General features: G+C 39.2%; 1 protein-coding gene across 1 annotated transcript; it reads left to right on the top strand.

Moving 5' to 3' along the window:
* Positions 1-376: 376 nt before the first annotated feature.
* Positions 377-20,776, top strand: LOC137283419 (uncharacterized). The gene is made up of 6 exons (XM_067814893.1): positions 377-760; positions 1,118-1,225; positions 2,198-2,255; positions 18,544-18,938; positions 19,354-19,461; positions 20,238-20,776. The coding sequence occupies exons 1-6, from the start codon at positions 377-379 to the stop codon at positions 20,373-20,375; spliced, it is 1,191 nt and encodes a 396-aa protein (XP_067670994.1). The 3' UTR covers positions 20,376-20,776.
* The last annotated feature ends 2,056 nt before the right edge of the window (positions 20,777-22,832 follow it).

A 22,832-nucleotide genomic window follows, 5' to 3' on the forward strand; every position in this document is an offset into this window, starting at 1 on the left:
ATAAGCAACATTAACGGAACGCAATTCATCTATTGATAGCTAAAAGGTAGAAACTATCTTTGCATTGATATTTCTCTGAGGTTTATTGACCTATGTAAAATATATTGTATTTGTTGCATGGGGACTTTGCCAGGATTAATACAGTTTCATTCATAAAGCGTGAATGATGTGTTGCTGTGAACTCAAGTCAAAGTGTGAGTAATGCTGACAATGAAAGCTTCTGATTGGTTGATGAGATGTATATTAATCTTCGACTTCAGCCTGGTTTCATTGCTACCATCATGTCGTTTCAAGGTAGTGCGTATTAGAATTGAAACGCTGACGTATCGTTTCTCGTTTATATCTTACAGGCTCGTAACGCAAACAGCTCTACCTTATGGACCAGGCACATAATCCCCCGGATGTATCTGGTGTGGATGTGGTTGTACCCGTTCCACAAGACGTGGGTCTGGATATGTTGAGGCGGGACCCCCAGGACCAGGACCTGAATATGGATATGTCCGAGTCCGAAACCGATGTCCTAAATATGATGATGCCCCACTCCTGCAACAATGACTTGACTATAGGGATGCCCCAGTCCCAGGACCTGAATATGGTCGGCCCCCTGGACAGTGGTCTTGACCCTGCGGTTGCCAAGGCTATGGTTGCCACGAGCGAATGTCACAGTGTACTGCCCCTGATCAAACTGGAACTCAACACCAGAATTAAGTTGAGGCGGCCCAACCTTACTGTGTCCACAAAGCAGAAAACACCACCGGAGGTACCCATCCGTCACATGTTCATAACGTGATGTATTTTACCCAGTTGGAAGCCTATTTGTTTTTAATTTTGTTTATTTTATTTTTTATTTACTTTTTTCTTTTCTTTGTGTCTGTGAGTGTGTGTGTGTGCGGGGAGGGAGGGGGATTGTGGGAGGGAAGGGGTGTTCATCCAGTAGATCTCGTTTCAAGATTTATACACACTGAACTTCGGATGGAGATTTAAGTGATTATTGAACTGTTATGAAAGCTTTGTGCTCAATGGATGTCATAGTTTCTACACTGCGTAAAGGATGCCATCACTGAACTGTCTGGTTCAGAATCGAACGTAAAAAGGAATGTTCATGTACATTTTTCAGATGACGGAAAGAGAAAAGGCCCAGCGTGAGAAAGTCAGGACAAGGAACAAACACCACGCCAACATGAGTCGCATTAGGAAGAGGGAGAAGGAGAAGCTGCTGGAAGAGGTAATATAAGCTCATGTAATACAGTGAAACCCGATTACTCCAGAATCAATTCCCGTACAGCGGACGCTGCCTAAACCGGCACTCACTGGGACTGAAGAAATGACCCTGTGAAGATAACATGCCAGATTGTAGAGCTGATTATAAATGTGCAAGGCGTGGGCGGAACTGAGATTTTACAGGGGGGGGGGGGGTCACCCATTTTGTCCTGGCGAGGTGGCAGGTCGCCAATTTTGTACTCACGTTCTGGGGGGCGTTCATTCATATTGCATATGCAACTCCATTAAAACCGTCATCACCCCTCCACCCACACATTATATACAGTCCCTAAATCTGTCATTTTCCTTCGCTTAAATTGTCTATGGCCTTGATTATTCATAAGAAAGCTTTTCTGAAATAAAGGGCACACTGTGATAGTATCACCACTTTATCCACCACTGTAGGCTTATGAGTCACTGTCAAAAACAGGTCGTGTTCATATCTTGTGTCACTGGCATGGACCGTAGTGAAATACAACAACGAAGACTCCTTCGATGAGTATCATTTGTTCTCAGTTGAAAACATATATCTATATTAGCTTACACGCTGTCCTGTGTGATCTTTGCAATAGTATTGAGAACATGGACTTGATAAAGAAATTCTTATCGTTGAAAACTATTTATTGTTCATAAAACAGACTGAGATTATTAAGTTACGTACGTGGCGTCATCGGCATCTTTCGTGCACAGTGAAGATATGAAAGGGGCATGTGAACGTTTTTATAGTAATCATTATCTCATAGTATGAGTGTCATGGTAGAACATGCAGGAAATCCAGATCCCGGTAATAACACTTGTCGTTTAATACACCCACATGACTTGAATAGGAGGTCATTGCAGTGACCCAAACTATAAGCCCCATTGCATTTGGAGAGACTCAAGCAACAAGCGTTCAGCACCAGTAGCCTGCCATTGCTTTCGTTTTCTGTTTATTCAGGAGGTCGCCCAATATGAGACTGGAAACGCCCGGTTGAAGGACGAGATCGCCAACAGCCGTAGACAAATCCAGGTCCTAGAAGACGTTCTCCTTTGCCATGAGTGTCTTCAACGTCCCCGAGACACACCGCCTACATGAAATTACGTCTCCTGACGTCTTCCTGCACTAGACCTCATTGTCAAATCTAGAGCATTAATAAAATTCGCCATACTGGTCTTCTCTGGCGCTGTTTTATATATCGTCTCAACATTTTCTTTGGCAAGAGTCTAACTGTTGCTTTATTCCTACGAAACAAAGCCATGTCATCTTTTAAAATATTTACAATGTATATCTTTGCGGTTTCAAGTGTTTAGGTAATGTCAGGTCATTTTGAGATATGTTTTCCTAATATCAGAAACGTCAAAAGGTTCGTGGCGTCATTATTGCCATGACAACGCACACATGCCAAGATCTTGATGCTCAAGTATTCGGAGCGGTGCAGCTGATGTCATGTCGTGACCCAGTGTGTGAGTCATGAAAAGTCGGCCATTTTGTTTTGTCACACGTTCAGTGAAAATGTGTTGCCTCTTTGTTTCTTGAAGGTCGGTTTGAGGGGTGGTGGGTGTTTTTTTGTGGGCGGTAATGGAGTTGAAAAGACCTGGATAACAAATCATGCGTGATTAAAATTATTTGCCCCTCTACCGACCCAGACTTCATGACGTCTGTGGATACGGCAGTTAAATCGTGGAATGGTTCGGGTTTTCTCACGCCATGAAGAACGCCACCTGTTCACGAGACTCCGTGGTTGCAAGCCCCTTTAAGACAGTCATCCCGCTGAAATTGCTTTGTGTTGACGGACAGACTATGTGCTCCGCTGTGCAAGACCTAGTTATTAAATAGGCAATTGGGATAAAAGTTGCTGTTCTTAAACTGTATCACAGAAATATATGTTAATTGCTTTCAAGAATATTTTGCATGTCATTTAAAGCGGAACAGTTTATCTCTGAATAAAGGGAAATGCTGAGAGTATTCGAGATCTGGTTGGCCTTCATTTTATTTTATCGAACACGGATATGTAGGCATGTTTCTTCGCAGTTGACTATGAGATCAGATTAACACCACAATCGGCAATCAAGTGACTGACATCATGAGCATCGATCAATACAATAACACCCATCATTTGAGTTCGACGAGGGATGGTTTGGGCGTAGGTTGACTTTCCGCCCTTCAGGCGAGGTGTGGTAGTCTAATGGTTAAGGCGTTCGCTCGTTTTGCATTACGCCGAACTCAGCATTATTCCATCTATATGGCGGCGGTCTGTAAATAATCGAGTCTGGACCAGACAATCCAGTGATGCACAGCATGAGCATTGATCTCCGCTACTGGGAACCGATGACAAGTGTCAACCAAGTCAGTGAATTTGACCACCCGATCCCGTTAATATGTTCGTGGTTGTAGCCGTGGTTGCCGTGGTAAAACAACTTTTGAACCAAGAATTCTTGGAGGGAGAGCATGACTGATCACATAAAAAAGTCATGAAACGTGGCGGTATCTTCCCCTTGCACAGACAGGGAGTTCACAGACGCCTTAAAACAACATTCAATTAACAGATTAACTATTACTCGTTACCTACACATAACCAATAGAATAGTCCAAAATAAAAACACAAGATAAACTCAAGTTATACGGGAGAAGTTGTCTAAACCGGCACTCATTGGGACTGAAGAAATAGCCCAGTTAAGACAACACGCCAGATTGTAATGAGTGAGTGGGTGAGATAAATTTAAAGTCACTTTGGCAATATGATTAAAAAATGTGTGGATTAACAATAATGAAAGATAGATTATACAATCCTGTCAACAAAGGACAGTAAAATAACTAGAGTGTCACAGATATACATGTAAAACTAGAAATTAAATCTAAAATATTTTAGCTACGATGTATAGGGGAGAATACAATATATAGATCGCCAACAACTGAAGGTAGATCAGCCAGATTGTAGAGCTGATGATAAATGTACAAGCCATGGGCGGGACTGAGATTTCATGCCGGTGTTGACAACTTGCCGGACTGGACAATGCCGGTTTTGACAGCTTTTCCTGCATTATGTACTTTGAAAGTAATGGCCCAATAGACATTAATTTGAATTTTGATTGCTTCAGTATAAAAACAGAATGATCATTTGATCATTTTCTCTGACATTTGGGTTTAACATTCTCGTCTAACGGGGCCTGGAATCATCATATTGAAAACATTGACAAAAAATACCATCATTGGAGCATTCGGAAATCAAATTTCTACTAAGTAGAACAAAACCTGTTGTCTTCGGGAATTACTTCCAACTGTAGTAGGCAACCGGACACGTTACGAGTATCGAAACTCAGATAACATTAGCCAACCGTGTGCAAGACTGAGATACTCAACATAATCTTAAACAATAACAATAATAAACATTACTCATGTGGATAAGGATGTTACATGTTTTGCACACAAGAATAAGATATATGCCAAGTACAGTTAATTATGATTTATTTACATTAAAGGTAAAACCTGACACATCATGTCAATGCGGCCATGGATGTGAGAATGTTTTTCATTACTTCTTTAAATGTCCATTGTATACTATTCAAAGACATTAACTGTTAACATCGTTCGACTTTTTTTGTTCTAGATATGGCATTAATTGGTATTAATCTTATCTTACATGACAGTGCAGGTCTCTCAATTATTGCAAACCAAAAGTTACTGTGTTCTGTAATCTGATTGGTTGAAAAACATGATCAACATGGTATTAGATTCCCGGAAACTGCAAGACTATTCACTGCGTATTGACACGTAAACAATTGTTTTGTTGTGTCATCAACAGTGGTGACGTCATTCAAATCATATTGTGACGTAAAGTTAGAATGACGTCACAAATGAGCAACTCTAGATGCTACCATGGGAACCAGTTGAAACGGCCAGCTAATGACACTTCACTGCTGTACCCCTACTCGATGTAAACGAGAGCAGACAGTAAAACCCTTTTGGTTTACTTTTTTGTTTACAATGTCGATAAACATCATGAAGAATGTTTTCAGTTATGTACATATCTATATGTCTCAAACAATACGTTTTTCCAGTTAACGTATTTTGTACATACCCTAGCCTACGTCTGTCACTTGTGTACATTGATGAAAAACGAAATGTATAATTAGTAGAAGAGGTCTTTAAGGTGAATAACTGCTCAATACTTTTCTTGAATGAATGTAATACAATATTTAAATTGACAGTAAAAGCAATTTTGAGAAGAGAAGATAAATTATCATTTAATCACAATGTTAATACTTACACTCAATCAAACATCTCAGTAACGAACGTAATCTACTCAGCAGACAGTAGACTGTTCCATTATACCAATCTTGTCCAACGTCTGTGAATAGACTGTCTGTCAGTTGGGTGTCTGTCCTTGGCTGTTGTTGATAGTTTTATATTTTTTCGTTTATCGTGAACGAGTTTTTCGAAAACAACAACATACTTCAGTTGTTATCAAGAGGAAATGCGTCCTCCATCCGGTAGAGGAGGTCATGATACCTCAATGGCTAACATCTGGTGCCATCGGGTAATAATATTTCTGTACACGCGGTTGGAACAGACACTTAGTGCTCGGAATATTTAGCGTCATAAAAATAACTCATTGTTATTATTAATGCAGGTGCTTTTTTATCACATCTTCATTCATTCTCCTCTTTCTTGACGCCCTTAACAAAATCTGAGAGGTAAAAAATACCAGTACAAAAAAGAAGAAATCCATGCATTCTTCTGTGAAGCATTTTAATTTTTCAGAACCATAACCAATCGATGCCGATTGAAAAACGACTCTTATGCACTTCTGAAAGCTTAAAACTAAATATTTTGTTTACTACTTGATTTTTTTGTTCAGATTTTATACATCAAGCATTACACAATTCCTTTTGCTTTTTTAACAGAACGAAGAATTCCATTTGAGTTTTATTTAAGTGTATTTGAACAAGTGGTATTTAATAAAACGCGGAATCATTTTTGCTATTACCGTGATTGTCTGTTTTCAGAAATCTCACAGATAACTAGAACTCTCATTGTCACAATTACACTGGTCTGCATAAGCTGGGCGGAAATTCCTTAACTTCAGGTCAAACTGAACCCGGAAGAATGTCGTGGAGTTCTGCGCAACATATTTTATTGATATTTTCCGTCAGGAAAAAAAGAAACAATTACCGGAGGATCATTCTGTCAAATTGGTGTTTGTGTAGAACTGCCCTCACCACATAGCTGGAACATTCCTGTATGTGGTGGGAATTCACTCACTCACTCACTCACTCACTCACTCACTCACTCACTCACTCACTCACTCACTGGGTCATCTACAATACAGGGGGTATAATTTGTGAACAGATATTTTCATCCAGGTTAAGTCAGAACGACCACAGAACTACTTTTTACACTGAAAAACTGAAAAAATAAAATCAATCGCAGCTTCAATTTGGAACTGATCATTTGAAAGAATCCGGTGCGTACGTACATTGCTCTTCGTCGATATGTCAAACGTATATGAACGTGTTTTTGAATTAAAATGTATTTGAAAAGTGTATTAAAGACACGTGGGACTGACTCGTGTGATAAGTCATATGTTATTCTAAATAGAACCATGACGAGTGGTACTTCAAATCACCAGTGATGTTAAAATATTACAAGTTTACTCACCCATGTCATAGACACAATATGTTGCAAATAGCATTTTGAGGAGTCGTTGACAATCACCATATCACTATGAAATGTGTACGCTAATCTACATCTTTTCGATTATTATTGACAATAGTTTGATTATATATGCTTATAGTCTGATTTGCTGCTTAACGCCGTAGCTATGCGGTGGCGGTATGAAAAGAATCAAGTTTGGACCAGACACTCCAGTGATCAACAATATGAGCATCATTCTACACAACTGAGATATGATAGCATGTCAACCATGGCGACAAGCCTAACGACCCAATCCTTTTAATCGCCTCTTACGACAAGCATTGGTTACTGAAGATCAGTTCTAACCCGTATCATCAGGGGTCTCGAGGTAGGAGTCAACCCAAGCAGTGAGCCTGAACACCAGTATATTGTATTCAATTCTAACCCACATTTGTTTCAAACATTTCTTTAGGCATACCAGAAACAACAGTGTCATGGGTCAATATCGATCATTAGATTCAGCTAGTTTATCACCGATCAATAGAAAACAGTTCATTCACATCTGACAAACAGGAAACAACGCCGACTACCATTTGTGATATGAGATAATTGAGTTTCACACCAACTGCACTCGTTATAAAACTAAACAGTACCCGTTCTAAAATCGTATCCCGGTTACTCTCTATTTCAGGAACACGAGTGACACATGAGTGACGTGCTCATACTGCATGAGTGTTTTCAGGCTGGGACTTGTTAAACCTTATGCCTCTTAAGTATAGGCATGAGGAAGCATACTGCAGAGTCAGGCTTAAAAATCTACAAATGTTTCACTGAAACAAAACAAGAGACAGTATACATCCCCTTTTTAATCGTGAAAACAAACAAGAAGTGACTATTCGATTGCAGTATATTTAATATTGACATTTGTTGTTATGTTTTGGGATCTCAAGTTTGTAACACGTAGTTCACTTAACGTGTACAACGTTTGTAGTTTCTTCGTGTATCCAAATTTTAACAATGTATATTATTTGCGCATCAGCTTAAAACATTCTTTTTCAATTTGTTTGTTGTTTAACCCCACAATATTCATTCAATATGATGGTTGTCTGCAAACACCCAAGTCTGGACCAGAGAGTCCAGTGATCAACAGCATGAGCGTCGACGTACGCATTTCGGGTACGATGACATCTGTCAACCCGTCCTGTAACTATTCATATTTGTTTCTCCGAGAATATTCAATATGCTGCACACCGAATCAAGATAATCGATTATTTAAGCCAGACCGAGCTTGTCACCGAATATCTGTGAGTTCTTGGTCACGTGTGAAACATGGGTGACAATAGTTGATCCACGGGGTACAGGATCGCACCGCTCGTTCGTTTGAATGACTACCTTAAAAGTATTTACGTCATCCATCGCTACCACTTTTTTGTTCTATACAGTATATTATTTCAACAAATGTTTAAATGCGACAATGGAAAAAAATTATAGTATGCTAATATGCTAATAGTTATTCAAAACATTTCGATTATTGTGACCACAATGGGTGTAACTGTTCCATATCAATTACCAAATTAACTTTGTCAAATGATGATTAGTAGAGATCTCATTCACGTCTGTAAATATTCCCGCAAACGGACGAGGAAACCGCCGTATCAATTATATCTGATTTTGTTAACACTTTCAAAACTGTTCTAACAGAGGGTTAATCTCAGGGCGTCTTACGATGAAGCAACACAGGTGACATATGTAATAGTATATTTTAGAAAGAGGATGCACAGTTGTTTGAAATTTAGGATTTTGCAAATCATGGATATTTATTTTCCAGTCAACACGTGCAAGCCATGAGTGACAGACTGTGACTTCACGAGTGTATTGACTGAGAACCACGAGGGCCAGGGTTTTATTATCATCCATAACACGTGCATAATGCTGTCTAAAAAGCCTGAAATTCACCTGTACGCATAGCCTTTTGAAATCACAAGTCATGACAAGAAGTCAATTAGCCCATCCCTACCATCAACTCATGTTTACACAACCGACTAAATTGTATCCTTGAAAACAGGAACATAATATGTAGTTTACAAATGTGTCATACAAAGATAGTTTTCCTAAAGCGTATACAGATATTATTTCTTATTTCTTAGTTCTTGCCGGGGGAATGATGTCTCTTGAGAAGGGCTAAAGGCTCTGATATGACAGCATTTTAAAACTGTCTTTGAACTTCAAATTCGTCACACGTAACGTACAGTGGATACTAAACACTCGTGAAGATCTGGGTAAGAACTGATCTTCAGTAACCTATTCTTGTCGGAAGTGGCCCCTGACAGGACTGTCTTGTCCCAACTCTATCAGTAACAGTCTGCCTCCATACCTACAACTAAAATGTTGCTAGAGGAGGCGTTTATCAACAAACAAACATTTTGTGGTATATTATTTCTTGGCATATTTTGTGTCTGGAGGGTAATGTCTGTTTAGAGTGAGTAAGTGAGTTTAGTTTTACGCCGCACTCAGCAATATTCCAGCTATATGGCGACGGTCTGTAAATAATCGAGTCTGGACCAGACAATGACCACTGATCAACATGACCATCGGTCTGCGCAGCTTGTGAACCGATGACATGTGTCAACCAAGTCAACGACCCTGACCACCCGATCCAGTTAGTCGCCTCTTACCACAAGCATAGTCGCCTTTGGTGGCAAGCATGAGTTGCTCAAGGCCTGTTCTACCCAGGACCTTCGCGGGTCATATCTGTTTAGAGAGGTTACAGTCATGGTTACAGTACTGACACTAAATACGCCAAACAACCATCTCATTTTATTCCTCCTTCGTCAGTCGATATCAACACTGAATCAAAAGTCGAATTTATTTACTATTGTCGCAATAAAGCTTTGAAAGACGACTCTATTCTATAACTCCGATATTACCATATTACCATAAGTGTTTATGAAACAGAATGGAATGGAATTCTTAGATGTTTTCGAAAAGGAAAGGTGAACTTATGGGACCACAATATAGCATCGTACAAGTCAAACTAGGACCTTTTCATTGTACTTTGTATCAAAATAGGACAGTTTTAGTCCTTGTTGTAGCATCACATCAAAGTATTAAATGAACTGTCACACATTTCGCATCAAAATCATAACAGTTCTGTAGCTGTTTTTTCCTTGATTCTCAATTATATTGTTCCGCTTCTTACCGGGCCGCCTTCATGGTGTTGTGCTTAATGCGTCATACCGAAAGACGTTAAAATGTGATACTTGTCGGTCCCTGTCTGGCCCTCGACATTGATGGGTACAAGGACTGGTCGGTTCAGAGTCAATATAATGTGTCTGTGGGCCATTCATGCTTAACTCCTGCATGGTATTTCAGTGAGCTCGCACTATAAAGCCAGATTACATCAGGGCTAGTACAAGCAGCTACACATACACGTGCATTTACGTCGTCATATGAGCGAAACAATCTTACGTACGACATGGAAGCCCATTTAACCTCGCCTCACCTCTCATAACCATATAAACATATTCACAATTTGACATAATCAGCATCGAAATGCATCGTTAGTTATGGAGGAAGTTTTACACCTCTTTGGAAAATATTCCGGCAACATCACAGCAAGGAACACCAGAAATAGGGTTCACACATTGTGCTCATGTAGGGAATCGAACCCGGGTCTTCGGCATGACGACCGAATGCTTTAACCACTGAGCTACCCCAAAGACCCCAAAAATGTAGATAATACACTGCTTTCCGATATCATGTAGCATTTATTTTGGTATGGACATAATGTTTATGCCATCTCGAAACCATAATCAATTTACATAATTTCTGATTTGTTGCTTAATGAAGCAGTTTGCAATGTTCAAGCTATATGGCGGTGGTCAGTCAATAATGGATCTGGTGAGTGTATCAAATAATGTTAAAATGCATCTTGGCGTTTTGACCAGACAAACCGGTGATCGACCAATGGGACTCTTGCAATCATTTCACTCTGAAATGAACTTGGTGTGTTGACCTCGTTACGGCCTTTTCTTGTTATACACAGTGTAGCGGAGATGGGGTAGCCTAGTGGTTCAAGCGTTCGCTCGTTAGGCCGCAGTTCGGGTTCAATTCCCCACATGGGTAAGATTGTGTGAAGCCCATTCTGATGTTCCAAGCCGTGATTTTGTTGGATTATTGCTAAGAGTGGCGTAAAAATAAACTCCTTTAATGTAGTGATAAGACGCCGTCAGTGACAAGCCATACCCTGACTACATGTTATGGCGTTACATGCCCCTTGTAATATACGTCAAATGCAATAACATAACATACGCAGGCCGGAATTCTGATTGCTCATGCGTTAAGAGCATCCCACACGCTCTCCTTGTTTCGGTACACTTAGAAACCTGATATACAGAATGTTTGAAGAAAATATACAACCATATCTTATCGTAATTATTAAATCGAAATATTAGGAGGTTCCCATGCCGTCTACGTGACAGACAACAAAACAAGACGCCTTTTAACCAGTCGATTTATATCTAAAGTAGACTGTCTATGAACATGAATGTGCTATACATATCGTTTCTACATAACTTATTAGTATTCTGCACGTTATAGACATTACTGACAGAAGAGCTTTGGGTAGACTTCCTAATAAACTTAGAAAACTGAATTCTTGTGTTAGAAGTAACGCTTAACGTTTTTTCGCCCTTAACTACAGACATTGAGAACTACTGTCTGTAGACAAGAATTGCAACACCTAGGATTTGTAACACTCATATCACTATTTATATAGCACACCATATAATGTTTTAGGTTTAAATATGTATCTTACTATATTCCGAATGCATTCCAAGTATTCGGGTCAATTTTCGTAACATTCAAAACTTCCGAGGTACATTCGAGTGGAAAATTAACGAACGGCATATGAGGTGCATTTGAACTGCATTCTCAATATTCTGACAGCATTCAGACTGTATTCTAAATTTTTATAATTGCATTCTAACTGCATTCTAAATATTCTGACTGTATTCTAGTTGCAGTCTAAGTATTCTGAACGTATTCTAGGGAGAACTGACTGCTGCTGGACCTCAGGTTGATTATTCTTCAAATGTATAAGGCCATTTCCATGGCAACTGGAATACACCTCGAATACAGACAGAACGTCCCGAATGCTCTTCGAATGGGCCCAGGCGTCATCAGAACAAAGCCGAATCGCATAAAAACGTAGTCATTCCTATATTTTCATTCCTATAAATTCGAAATGCATGTAAGTGTGAAGGAACCTTTAGATATGTACATCCAGGAACACAGGCAAGCATCAAGTGCAATACGTGCAAAACATGACGGCGAGCGGTCAGACAGCGGTTATGTAGGTCGAACGTTGACAAAGGCAGGCAGTTTATTGTACTCCAGTTAATCTCTGGGTGTGTGTGCCCGTCGTCAACACGACAACCAGCCTTTATATACAAAGTCACTAATTCCTGAACATTTGAGCACTTAGCGACCATTGCCATCAACGTAGAATCTTCTAGTAGTCTCCCGGACGTACGCATAACTAATCAAAACACTTACTCAAGGTGAGGTAACTCTAAAGCGCTACCTTCAAGGCTGCTGCCAAATATGAAAGCACTGAACATTTATGATACGAAATGAGACCCATAATAACAATCACTCAAAACTGACCCAAATATTAATTATAACGCAATCAATAATACAATTTACAGAAAATACACTCTCGTAACAAGATAATAAGTACATTTAACTGGTAAATTGGTTACGATTAGTTCCTTTCCTTCCTTTGGTTAACGATAATCAAACGGTACTATCAAACACATGAATGCTGCGATACTTTTTTCCATCTGTATATTATCATGTTATGTCCAAAGTTTTGAACTATACTTGCATGTGTTATTTAAGGACGTTGTAAAGGTGTGGTCAGTCTGCAACGTAAAAAATCACTCCTGTTTTGGCTCAATGACATTTCTTCTTGCAAGGAATTCTTGGAATTTCTCTAATTTAAGCAGTACTATCGTGCTGACAAGACATTCCAATGCATACTATCCTCAAAATGTAACGCATAGGTCATTTTAATTTTCAAAAATCTATTAATCACCTCGTCAAAATATGTAACAGAAGTGTTGGTAATATTATTTTACACAATTGCACAAGTACAAACTCGATTTTACCTAAAAATGTTGTTTTTGATGAGATTCCTTACAAGGATTAGAAAGGCATCGCCACAACGCAACAGAAATCACCTTTCAGTTGAAATTGTGCAGCAAAAAGCATTCACTGTCTGGCAATAAACATTCAGATTATTTTCAGAAACTGGCATTCGTTTTGAACGAGTTTCAAGGTCAAATCAATACGTCACGTCTTGACTCTGCCACACGGAACATCGCCATTGAAAGAATGCATACTGGAGATTCCTGATCTTCTGTTGCCAGGTGTCTGAATGTTATTCCGAGCAAGGCATCATGTCTTGCAGCTCGAAGCAACCAAACACGCATAACAAATGACCGTCGACGTACAGGCAGACCTCGAGTTACCACTGCAACCAAAGATCTATACATCCGGGTACTACAGTTGCGTGATCGTACTGCCAAGGGCGAGAGCTCAGCAGCCAGGGTGCCTGGACTTCAGAGGATTTCCGATCAAACTGGATGAAAGAGGTTGATCGTCACCATCGCGCTCAATATCTCCGGATCCGTTATCTAAACGTATCTACCAGGTTTTATAAACATTACCTCCTTCTAAACTTGTGTAAAAAGTTCATGCAAAAAATTCTATTTGTGGACGAGTTGTTTGAAAATATATATTTATATTTATTAAGATCCGATATTTGACGAAGACATGAAGATACCTGTATAGTTGTATGAAATGTATTAATAAACTTTACAATGTGAAATAATTGCTATTTGGCCTATAGTGTATATTTTCATTAGAAAGGCCCAAAACTTAAATTATTAAATTATTGTCAATATTTTGTTGTTGTGTTATGTTTAGTTTATCCTTACTTTTAGAATTTTTCTGAGACACTTTCAGGATCACAGATTTGACCTTAAGACATAATGTTTTGGGTCAATTATTGTCTCATTTGGAAATGTCCGTCATACGTCCTCAGTTATATGTTGAGGCAAATACCCTGAGACCTAGAATGTTGATACATGAAAGATTTGTAATCTGTAAAGAAACATGTTTAAAGCCACCCCAGAAGTTGCACTTTGAAAATGTGTTCCGAATGTAAACACGTTTAAAAGATGTCCAGATACTAAGGCTAAATAAAAAATGTGAAATGTTTCTCGGGTATCGGCGCGTCAATTTTATTTGTGCGCGTAAAAATATTTTATTGCCATTTAAAAACAATAATTTTGACGTGGCAGGGTCCCGATAACGCATTTGTCCACTATGTGAATGAGTGTCTGTAAGAACGAGTGTAACTGAATCTATAACTCATTAACACGTGCTAAACTTCACAAGTTGTATTTCTGAGAGATAAAAAGAAAAATGTCTTCCTCCCTCCTCACTTTTTTCAATTAAATGTTCTTTAAAAAAAGTCCTGCCGCCCTCGTCACTTTTGAAACAAATGTGCCCAAGAAACATTTATTTTTTATGTAGCATAAATGCAACATAAAGCTATTCGATAGAAACACCATTTGGGTCGAAACACATAGAAACAAATGTCTCCTCACAGCCTAAATACAATTTATACAATGAATTTACTTAATCTGAAAAAGTTAAGGATATGAATCCGTTTTAACCGATTATGTACTAAAACGTTTACAATTTCTAAATAAAGTACATGTGTTTAGATATTGATAATTTGTTTGATGCGTATTAAAATTAAGATAAACAAGATTCACAAGAACTTGCATAACACATATAATACCCGGACTTGTTATAACCTTGGTCTAATCTGATCATAAAAGTATATATGATCTCAGCTCGATTTATCCTGCTAGGAAACGTGACATCAGGCCCATCCTTGAATGTGTTGTTATCGTATATGCCTCTCTTAGTTTCAGCCACTGATGGAACCAGTAACATTAGTTGTTGAGGTCAAGTTTAAGTTCTTTAAACATTTCAGTGGCAAGTCAGCTCCTCTGCCAATTCGGCGAAATGTGACATGCACAAATTCTTTTATTGGTGTCTGTGTTAACTATGCAAGTTCATTAGAATGTGTTTCGTTGTTCAAATAGAAATATAAACTTAAAATGGTTTGCATTTTTTCCATACTCAATTTTCCACTAAAGTACCGTCCCCAAATGGGGCAATATGCAGATTGGTTAACATAGATAAGGTAATATATAAGGCTTAGGTGGTGTGACATCAAACTCTTAAAACTTAAAATTGCCTCTCTTTAAAGGCTTTCATGGTATACCTCCAAAATGACTCTTATGTGAAACTATGTGTATTAACAAACTTAAACCTGAACATTTCATGGGAATTCTTGATCCCATAAAATATTTTCACATGAACTAGTCATCATAGTTGATGATTTCTAAATATTGTATCGTATTTGCTATTGTGATATTTTTAATGGCTCTAGTGATTAATGATATATCTGTACAATCTCATAACTCTCACATACAGTGGCTTGTTAGAGTTTATCTGTTTTATGTATGTTTTATAATTTTAATGTCTATTGTAACAAGGTGAGACTTTAAAAAAACAATCTGCCTGTCTGTCTTTCTGATCGTGTAGAGACACCAGGCTTGGATGACGGTTGTCTGGGACAGAATTGGGACCATTCCAATCTGTTTCCACAAACCTAAAACAATACCAAAATCTCCAACACTGACTTTGCGCGGCTGACAAACGGTATATCTTAACAAAGACTATCATGGTTACTGTAAAAATCAGTTTCATATGGCAAATAATTCATTATACCGAGATCAAATGTGATATTCAATAATGTTCTTATAGAACAGAAATATAAATTTCAAAATAAATTAATCGGATGTCTCTTGGCAGACGATATTAACGTAAATGTAAACAATCAGGTAAATGTGGAAAATGTTTTATAAGTATCTTATCGAATGAAAATTTTAGAGTTACCTGTTAATACAACATTAAGCGTTAACACAAGCAAGATTTTGTTTTTATTTGACATCAAGTTATTAATCAAATCCGATTTCCCTTTCACTTCATGTGTAATGTTTGTCCAAATAGAGCAATATGTCTTAAAGTACAAGTGTAGGTAAATGTGGAAAATGTTTCTTAATTTTGAGATCATTGTGGGTTTCATTTCATGTCTACATGCCTTTACTTTTCTTAATTTCTTTTTTTTCTGTCTACTTATGCCCTTTTACGTACATACATAGTTTTCAACGATAAGAATTTCTTTTTCAAGTCCATGTTCTCAATACTATTGCAAAGATCACATGCATACATACATAATACATAAATACATACAGACACACACACACACACACACACACAGAGACACATACATACATACATACATACATACATACATACATACATACATACATACATACATACATACATACATACATACATACATACATACATACATACATACATACATACATACATACATACATACATACATACATACCATACTTTTTGACATCAGTCCATTACCCAAATACGCTTTTCCACACAAATGATTTTAGATCCGAACATCCTGAGACGAGGCTGGCGACAACATAAATCAACTTCATAATAATTCGGACAACAAGGATTAAACAGCAAATTTGTGGGTCAAACGTTTTTTGGTCAAGTATTTCTGCGAGACTTGAAGTATTTTTGTTTCATACAGTATTTTGACACTGCCTTTGGTGTGACAAGTAAGCATTTATAGAATACAGGAACACTGTACAGTACACAATCTTCCGACACAGCAACGACTCGACACATTCATCGCGCCTTGCTTCAGATTGGTAGGACGCGCTGTCAGGTCAACTAGACTACAAATCATCGTGGAGAATAACTTGGAATTACAAGGTGGGCATTGATTGTATTTACTTCATGTGTAATGTTTGTCCAAATAGAGCAATATGTCTTAAAGTACAAGTGTAGGTAAATGTGGAAAATGTTTCTTAATTTTGAGATCATTGTGGGTTTCATTTCATGTCTACATGCCTTTACTTTTCTTAATTTCTTTTTTTTCTGTCTACTTATGCCCTTTTACGTACATACATAGTTTTCAACGATAAGAATTTCTTTTTCAAGTCCATGTTCTCAATACTATTGCAAAGATCACATGCATACATACATAATACATAAATACATACAGACACACACACACACACACACAGAGACACATACATACATACATACATACATACATACATACATACATACATACATACATACATACATACATACATACATACATACATACATACATACATACATACATACATACATACATACATACATACGTACAGGAACACTGTACAGTACACAATCTTCCGACACAGCAACGACTCGACACATTCATCGCGCCTTGCTTCAGATTGGTAGGACGCGCTGTCAGGTCAACTAGACTACAAATCATCGTGGAGAATAACTTGGAATTACAAGGTGGGCATTGATTGTATTTGTTCAGGTGATTATTTTTTAAGCTGGGAACAACCTTTTTCTATAAATTCTCACCACAAAATGACTGTAAATAATGCGTGAAAAGAATCAAGTATCGGACCCCCTACTTGCAGTGAAGAAGACACAGCATAGATATACTCCCCGGGGAGTTGAAATTGATAATACGATGTCCCGTATTGATATACATCCTATGGTCGAGGGGAAAATACTAGCACCTTAAGCATGTACTAGTTGCTTGAATATGTGCGCTCTATAAATATCCTATAATCGTGAGTGAGTTAAGCAATATTCCAGCTGTATGGCAGCGGTTTGTACATAATCGACTCGGGATCAGACGATCCAATGATCAACATCATGAGCATCGATCTGCACGACTGGGAACCGATGACATGTCACCTGTCAAGCAGCGAGCCTGACCACCCCATCCCGTTAGTCGCCTCTTTCGACAAGCATGGGTTACTGAAGATACATTCTAACCCAGACCTTCAGGGATTTTCCCTGAAATACAAAAGAGCAACCTAAATGTATTCCAATCATGTCACGAATTACTTTAAATATAACCATAGTTAGTTGCGAATTAAATAGCGAGTTAAAAACCGTTGATGCATTTGACACAAGCCTGCCATTGGTGGGAGCTGTCACCCGCCACAGCTGCAGCAAAGGCTGTCAACGAAATCTGCACGAATGTCGGGAAAAGTTGCGGGGCTCGAAATGCAAGACACGTGGTGGGGAAAACCAGTCGGCGATTGTGCGTCGAAGATAAGCAACATTAACGGAACGCAATTCATCTATTGATAGCTGAAAGGTAGAAACTGTCTTTGCATTGATATTCCTCTGAGGTGTATTGACTTATGTAAAATATATTATATTTGTTGCATGGGAATTTTGCCAGGATCAATACAGTTTCATTCATAAAGCGTGAATGATGTGTAGGTGTGAGCTCAAGTCGAAGTGTGAGTAATGCTGACAATGAAAGCTTCTGATTGGTTGATGAGATGTATATTAATCTTCGACTTCAGCCTGGTTTCATTGCTACCATCATGTCGTTTCAAGTTTGTGCGTATTAGAATTGAAAAGCTGACGTATCGTTTCTCACTTATATCTTACAGGCTCGTAACGCAAACTGCTCTACCTTATGGACCAGGCACATAATCCCCCGGATGTACCTGGTGTGGATGTGGTTCCACAAGACGTGGGTCTGGATATGTTGAGGCGGGACCCCCAGGACCAGGACCTGAATATGGCTATGTCCGAGTCCGAAACCGATGTCTTAAATATGATGATGCCCCACTCCTGCAACGATTATTTGACTATGGGGATGCCCCAGTCCCAGGACCTGAATATGGTCGACCCCCTGGACAATGGTCTTGACCCTGCGGTTGCCAAGGCCATGGTTGCCACGAGCGAATGTCACAGCGTACTGCCCCTGATCAAACTGGAACTCAACACCAGAATCAAGTTGAGGCGGCCCAACCTTACTGTGTCCACAAAGCAGAAAACACCACCGGAGGTAACCATCCGTCACATGTTCATAACGTGATGTATTTTACCCAGTTGGAAGCCTATTTGTTTTTAATTTTGTGTATTTTATTTCTTATCTTTATCTTTTTTTCTTTTCTTTGTGTCTCTGTGTGTGTGTGTGAGAGAGAGAAAGAGAGAGAGAGAGTGTGTGTGTGTGTGAGTGTGTGTGTGTGTGTGCGGGGAGGGAGGAGGATTGTGGGAGGGAAGGGGTGTTCATCCAGTAGATCTCCTTTCAAGATTTATACACATTGAACTTCGGATAGAGATTTAAGTGATTATTGAACTGTTATGAAAGCTTTGTGCTCAATGGATGTCATAGTTTCTACACTGCGTAAAGGATGCCATCACTGGACTGTCTGGTTCAGAATCGAACGTAAAAAGGAATGTTCATGTACATTTTTCAGATGACGGAAAGAGAAAAGGCCCAGCGCGAGAAAATCAGGACAAGGAACAAACACCACGCCAACATGAGTCGCATTAGGAAGAGGGAGACGGAGAAGCTGCTGAAAGAGGTAATATAAGCTCATGTAATACAGTGAAACCCGATTACTCAAGACTCAATTCCCGTACCGTGGAAGCTGCCTAAACCGGCACTCACTAGGACTGAAGAAATGACCGTCATCACCCATCCGCCCATACATTATATACAGTCCCTAAATCTGTCAGTTCTTGATATTTTCCTTCGCTTAAATTGTCTATGGCCTTGATTATTCATGAGAAATCCTTTCTAAAATGAAGAGCACACGGTCATAGTAACTTATCCACCACTGTAGGCTTATGAGTCGTGTTCATATCTTGTGTCACTAGCATGGACCGTGGTGAAATACAACAACGAAGACTCCTTCAATGAGTATCATTTGTTCTCAGTTGAAAACATATATCTATATTAGCTTACACGCTGTCCGCCGTATGTGATCTTTGCAATAGTATTGAGAACATGAATAAAGAAATTCTTATCATTGAAAAGTTTTCATTGTCCATAAAGCAGAGATGGTTAAGTTACGTAAGTGGCGTCATCGGCATCTTTCGTGCACAGTGGAGGTATGAAAGGGACATGTGAACGTTTTTATAGTAATCATTATCTCATAGTGTGAGTGTCATGGTAGAACATGCAGGAAATCCAAATCCCGCTAATAACACTTGTCGTTTTATACACCCACATGACTTAAATAGGAGGTCATTGCAGTGACCCAAACTATAAGCCCTATTGCATTTGGAGAGACTCAAACTGAGCAATAAGCTTTCAGCACCAGTAGCCTGCCATTGCTTTCGTTTTCTGTTTATTCAGGAGGTCGCCCAATATGAGACTGGAAACGCCCGGTTGAAGGACGAGATCGCCAACAGCCGTGGACAAATCCAGATCCTAGAAGACGTTCTCCTTTGCCATGAGTGTCTTCAACGTCCCCGAGACACCCCTCCTACATGAAATTACGTCTCCTGACGTCTTTCTGCACTAGACCTCATTGTCAAATCTAGAACAATATAAAATTCGCCATACTGGTCTTCTCTGGCGCTGTTTTATATATCGTCTCAACATTTTCTTTGGCAAGAGTCTAGCTGTTGCTTTATTCCTACGAAACAAAGCCATGTCATCTTTTAAAATATTTACAATGTATATCTCTGCGGTTTCAAGTGATTAGGTCAGGTCATTTTGAGATATGTCATCCCAATATCAAAAGGTTCGTGACGTCATTATTGCCATGACAACGCACCCGGGCCAAGATCTTGACGCTCAAGTATTCGGAGCGGGGCAGCTGATGCCATGTCGTGACCCAGTGTGTGAGTCATGAAAAGTCGGCCATCTTGTTTTGTCACGCGTTCAGTGAAAATGTGTTGCCTCTTTGTTTCTTGAAGGTCGGCTTGAGGGGTGGTGGGTGTTTTTTTGTGGGCGGTAAGGGAGTTGATAAGACCTGGATAACAAATCATGCGTAATTAAAATTATTTGCACCTCTCCCGACCCAGACTTCATGACGTCTGTGGATACGGCAATGAAATCGTGGAATGGTTCGGGTTTTCTCACGCCAGTAAGAACACCACCTGTTCACGAGACTCTTTGGTAGCAAGCCCCTTTAAGACAGAAATTGCTTTGTGTTGACGGACAAACTATGTGCTCCGCTGTACAAGACCTAGTTATTGAATAGGCAATTGGGATGAAAGTTGCTGTTCTTAAACTGTATCACAGAGATATATATTAATTGCTTTTCAATTGCGTATAATATAAAGCGGAACAGTTTATCTTTGAATAAAATGAAATGCTAAGACCATTCGAGATAGTTCTGGTCATGTTGGCCTTCATTTTATTTTATCTAACACGGATATATTCTTGGCAGGTGACTACGAGAGTGTTTTGTGGTAGTTGATTAACACCGCACTCGGCAATCGAGTGACTGACGTCATGAGCATCGAGCATCGAACATGCATCATTTGAGTTCGACGAGGGATGGTTTGGGCGTAGGTTGGCTTTCCGCAGTTCAGGCGCGGTATGGTAGTCTAATGGTTAAAGCGTTCGTTCGTTCGTTTAGTTTAACGCCGCACTCAGCAATATTCCAACTATATGGCGGCGGTCTGTAAGTAATCGAGTCTGGACCAGACAATCCACTGATCAACAGCATAAGCATCGATCTGCACAATTGTAAACCGATGACATGTGTCAACCAAGTCAGGGAGCCTGACTACCCGATCCCTGTAGTCGCCTCTTACGGCGAATACGAAGAGCACATGTCACAGAAATTCGTGGACGTGCAATTTTAGCGTCGTATCATCTGAAATAGACCCACAATCAATGCAAATTAGAAGATAACAGATCCCACGCATCAAAACATCTAAAATGAAACATTCAGTTTCTGTGTATTTATTTAGAAGCCTCTCCTGACGTTTACTGTTGGGAATATACGGAAGTGAATTTCCTTCCGATGCAAGCAATAATTCAATCGAGTGATTAAGTTTACGTTTACACCGCACTCAGCAATATTCCAGCTATATGGCGGCGGTCTGTACATAATCGAGTCTGGGCCAAAAATCCAGTGATCCACAGCATGAGTATTGATCTCCGCAACTGGGAACCGATGACATGTATCAACCAAGTCAATGAATCTGACCACCCGATCCCGTTAATCGCCACTTACGACAGGCATAGTCGCCTTTTATGGCAAGTATGGGTCGCTGATGGCCTATTCTGTCCCGGACCATCACATGTCGGCATATCATAAGCAAACCATATGACAGCGTATAGAAATGTTAGACCGTACTTAAATCGTTAAAGCCACTACGTCATCTGAATAGATAGGAAAAAAAGGTCGGTGGAAGTTACTATCCTTGCTGTACACCATGTTGATCATTAAATGAGTCATAAGTAAATCAGTTCAACTTTCTGAACATTATCCGTTCATACAGAAAGAGAAAACGTCCATATGGCCTAATATCCGCTAAAAGTGTCCATCATATTATAGTGAATATGTCACTGCTCACCTGAAATACATGTAGTACGAGAATAGATGGTGGAAGTGACAATGAGTTGCACATGTCTAGAATTAAAAGGGTTAAATGCTTAATATGTTCATGGTTGTAGCCGTGGTTGCCGTGGTAAATCAACTTTTGAACCAACAATTCTTGGAGATAGAGCATGACTGATCGCATAATAAAGTCATGAAACGTGGCGGTATCCTCCCCTTGCACAGACAGGGAGTTCACAGACGCCTTAAAACAACACTGAGTTAACAGATTAGCTATTACCTGTTACCTACACGTAACCAACAGAATAGTCCAAAATAAAAACGCAAGAAAAAATCAAGCTATACAGTAGAAGTTGTCTAAACCGGCACTCATTCGGATTGAAGAAATAACCCAGTTAAGAAAACATGCCAGTTTGTAGTAACTTTAAAGT

Source organism: Haliotis asinina, chromosome 5, assembly GCF_037392515.1.
Source record: "Haliotis asinina isolate JCU_RB_2024 chromosome 5, JCU_Hal_asi_v2, whole genome shotgun sequence".
NCBI classification, from domain to species: Eukaryota; Metazoa; Mollusca; class Gastropoda; order Lepetellida; family Haliotidae; genus Haliotis; species Haliotis asinina.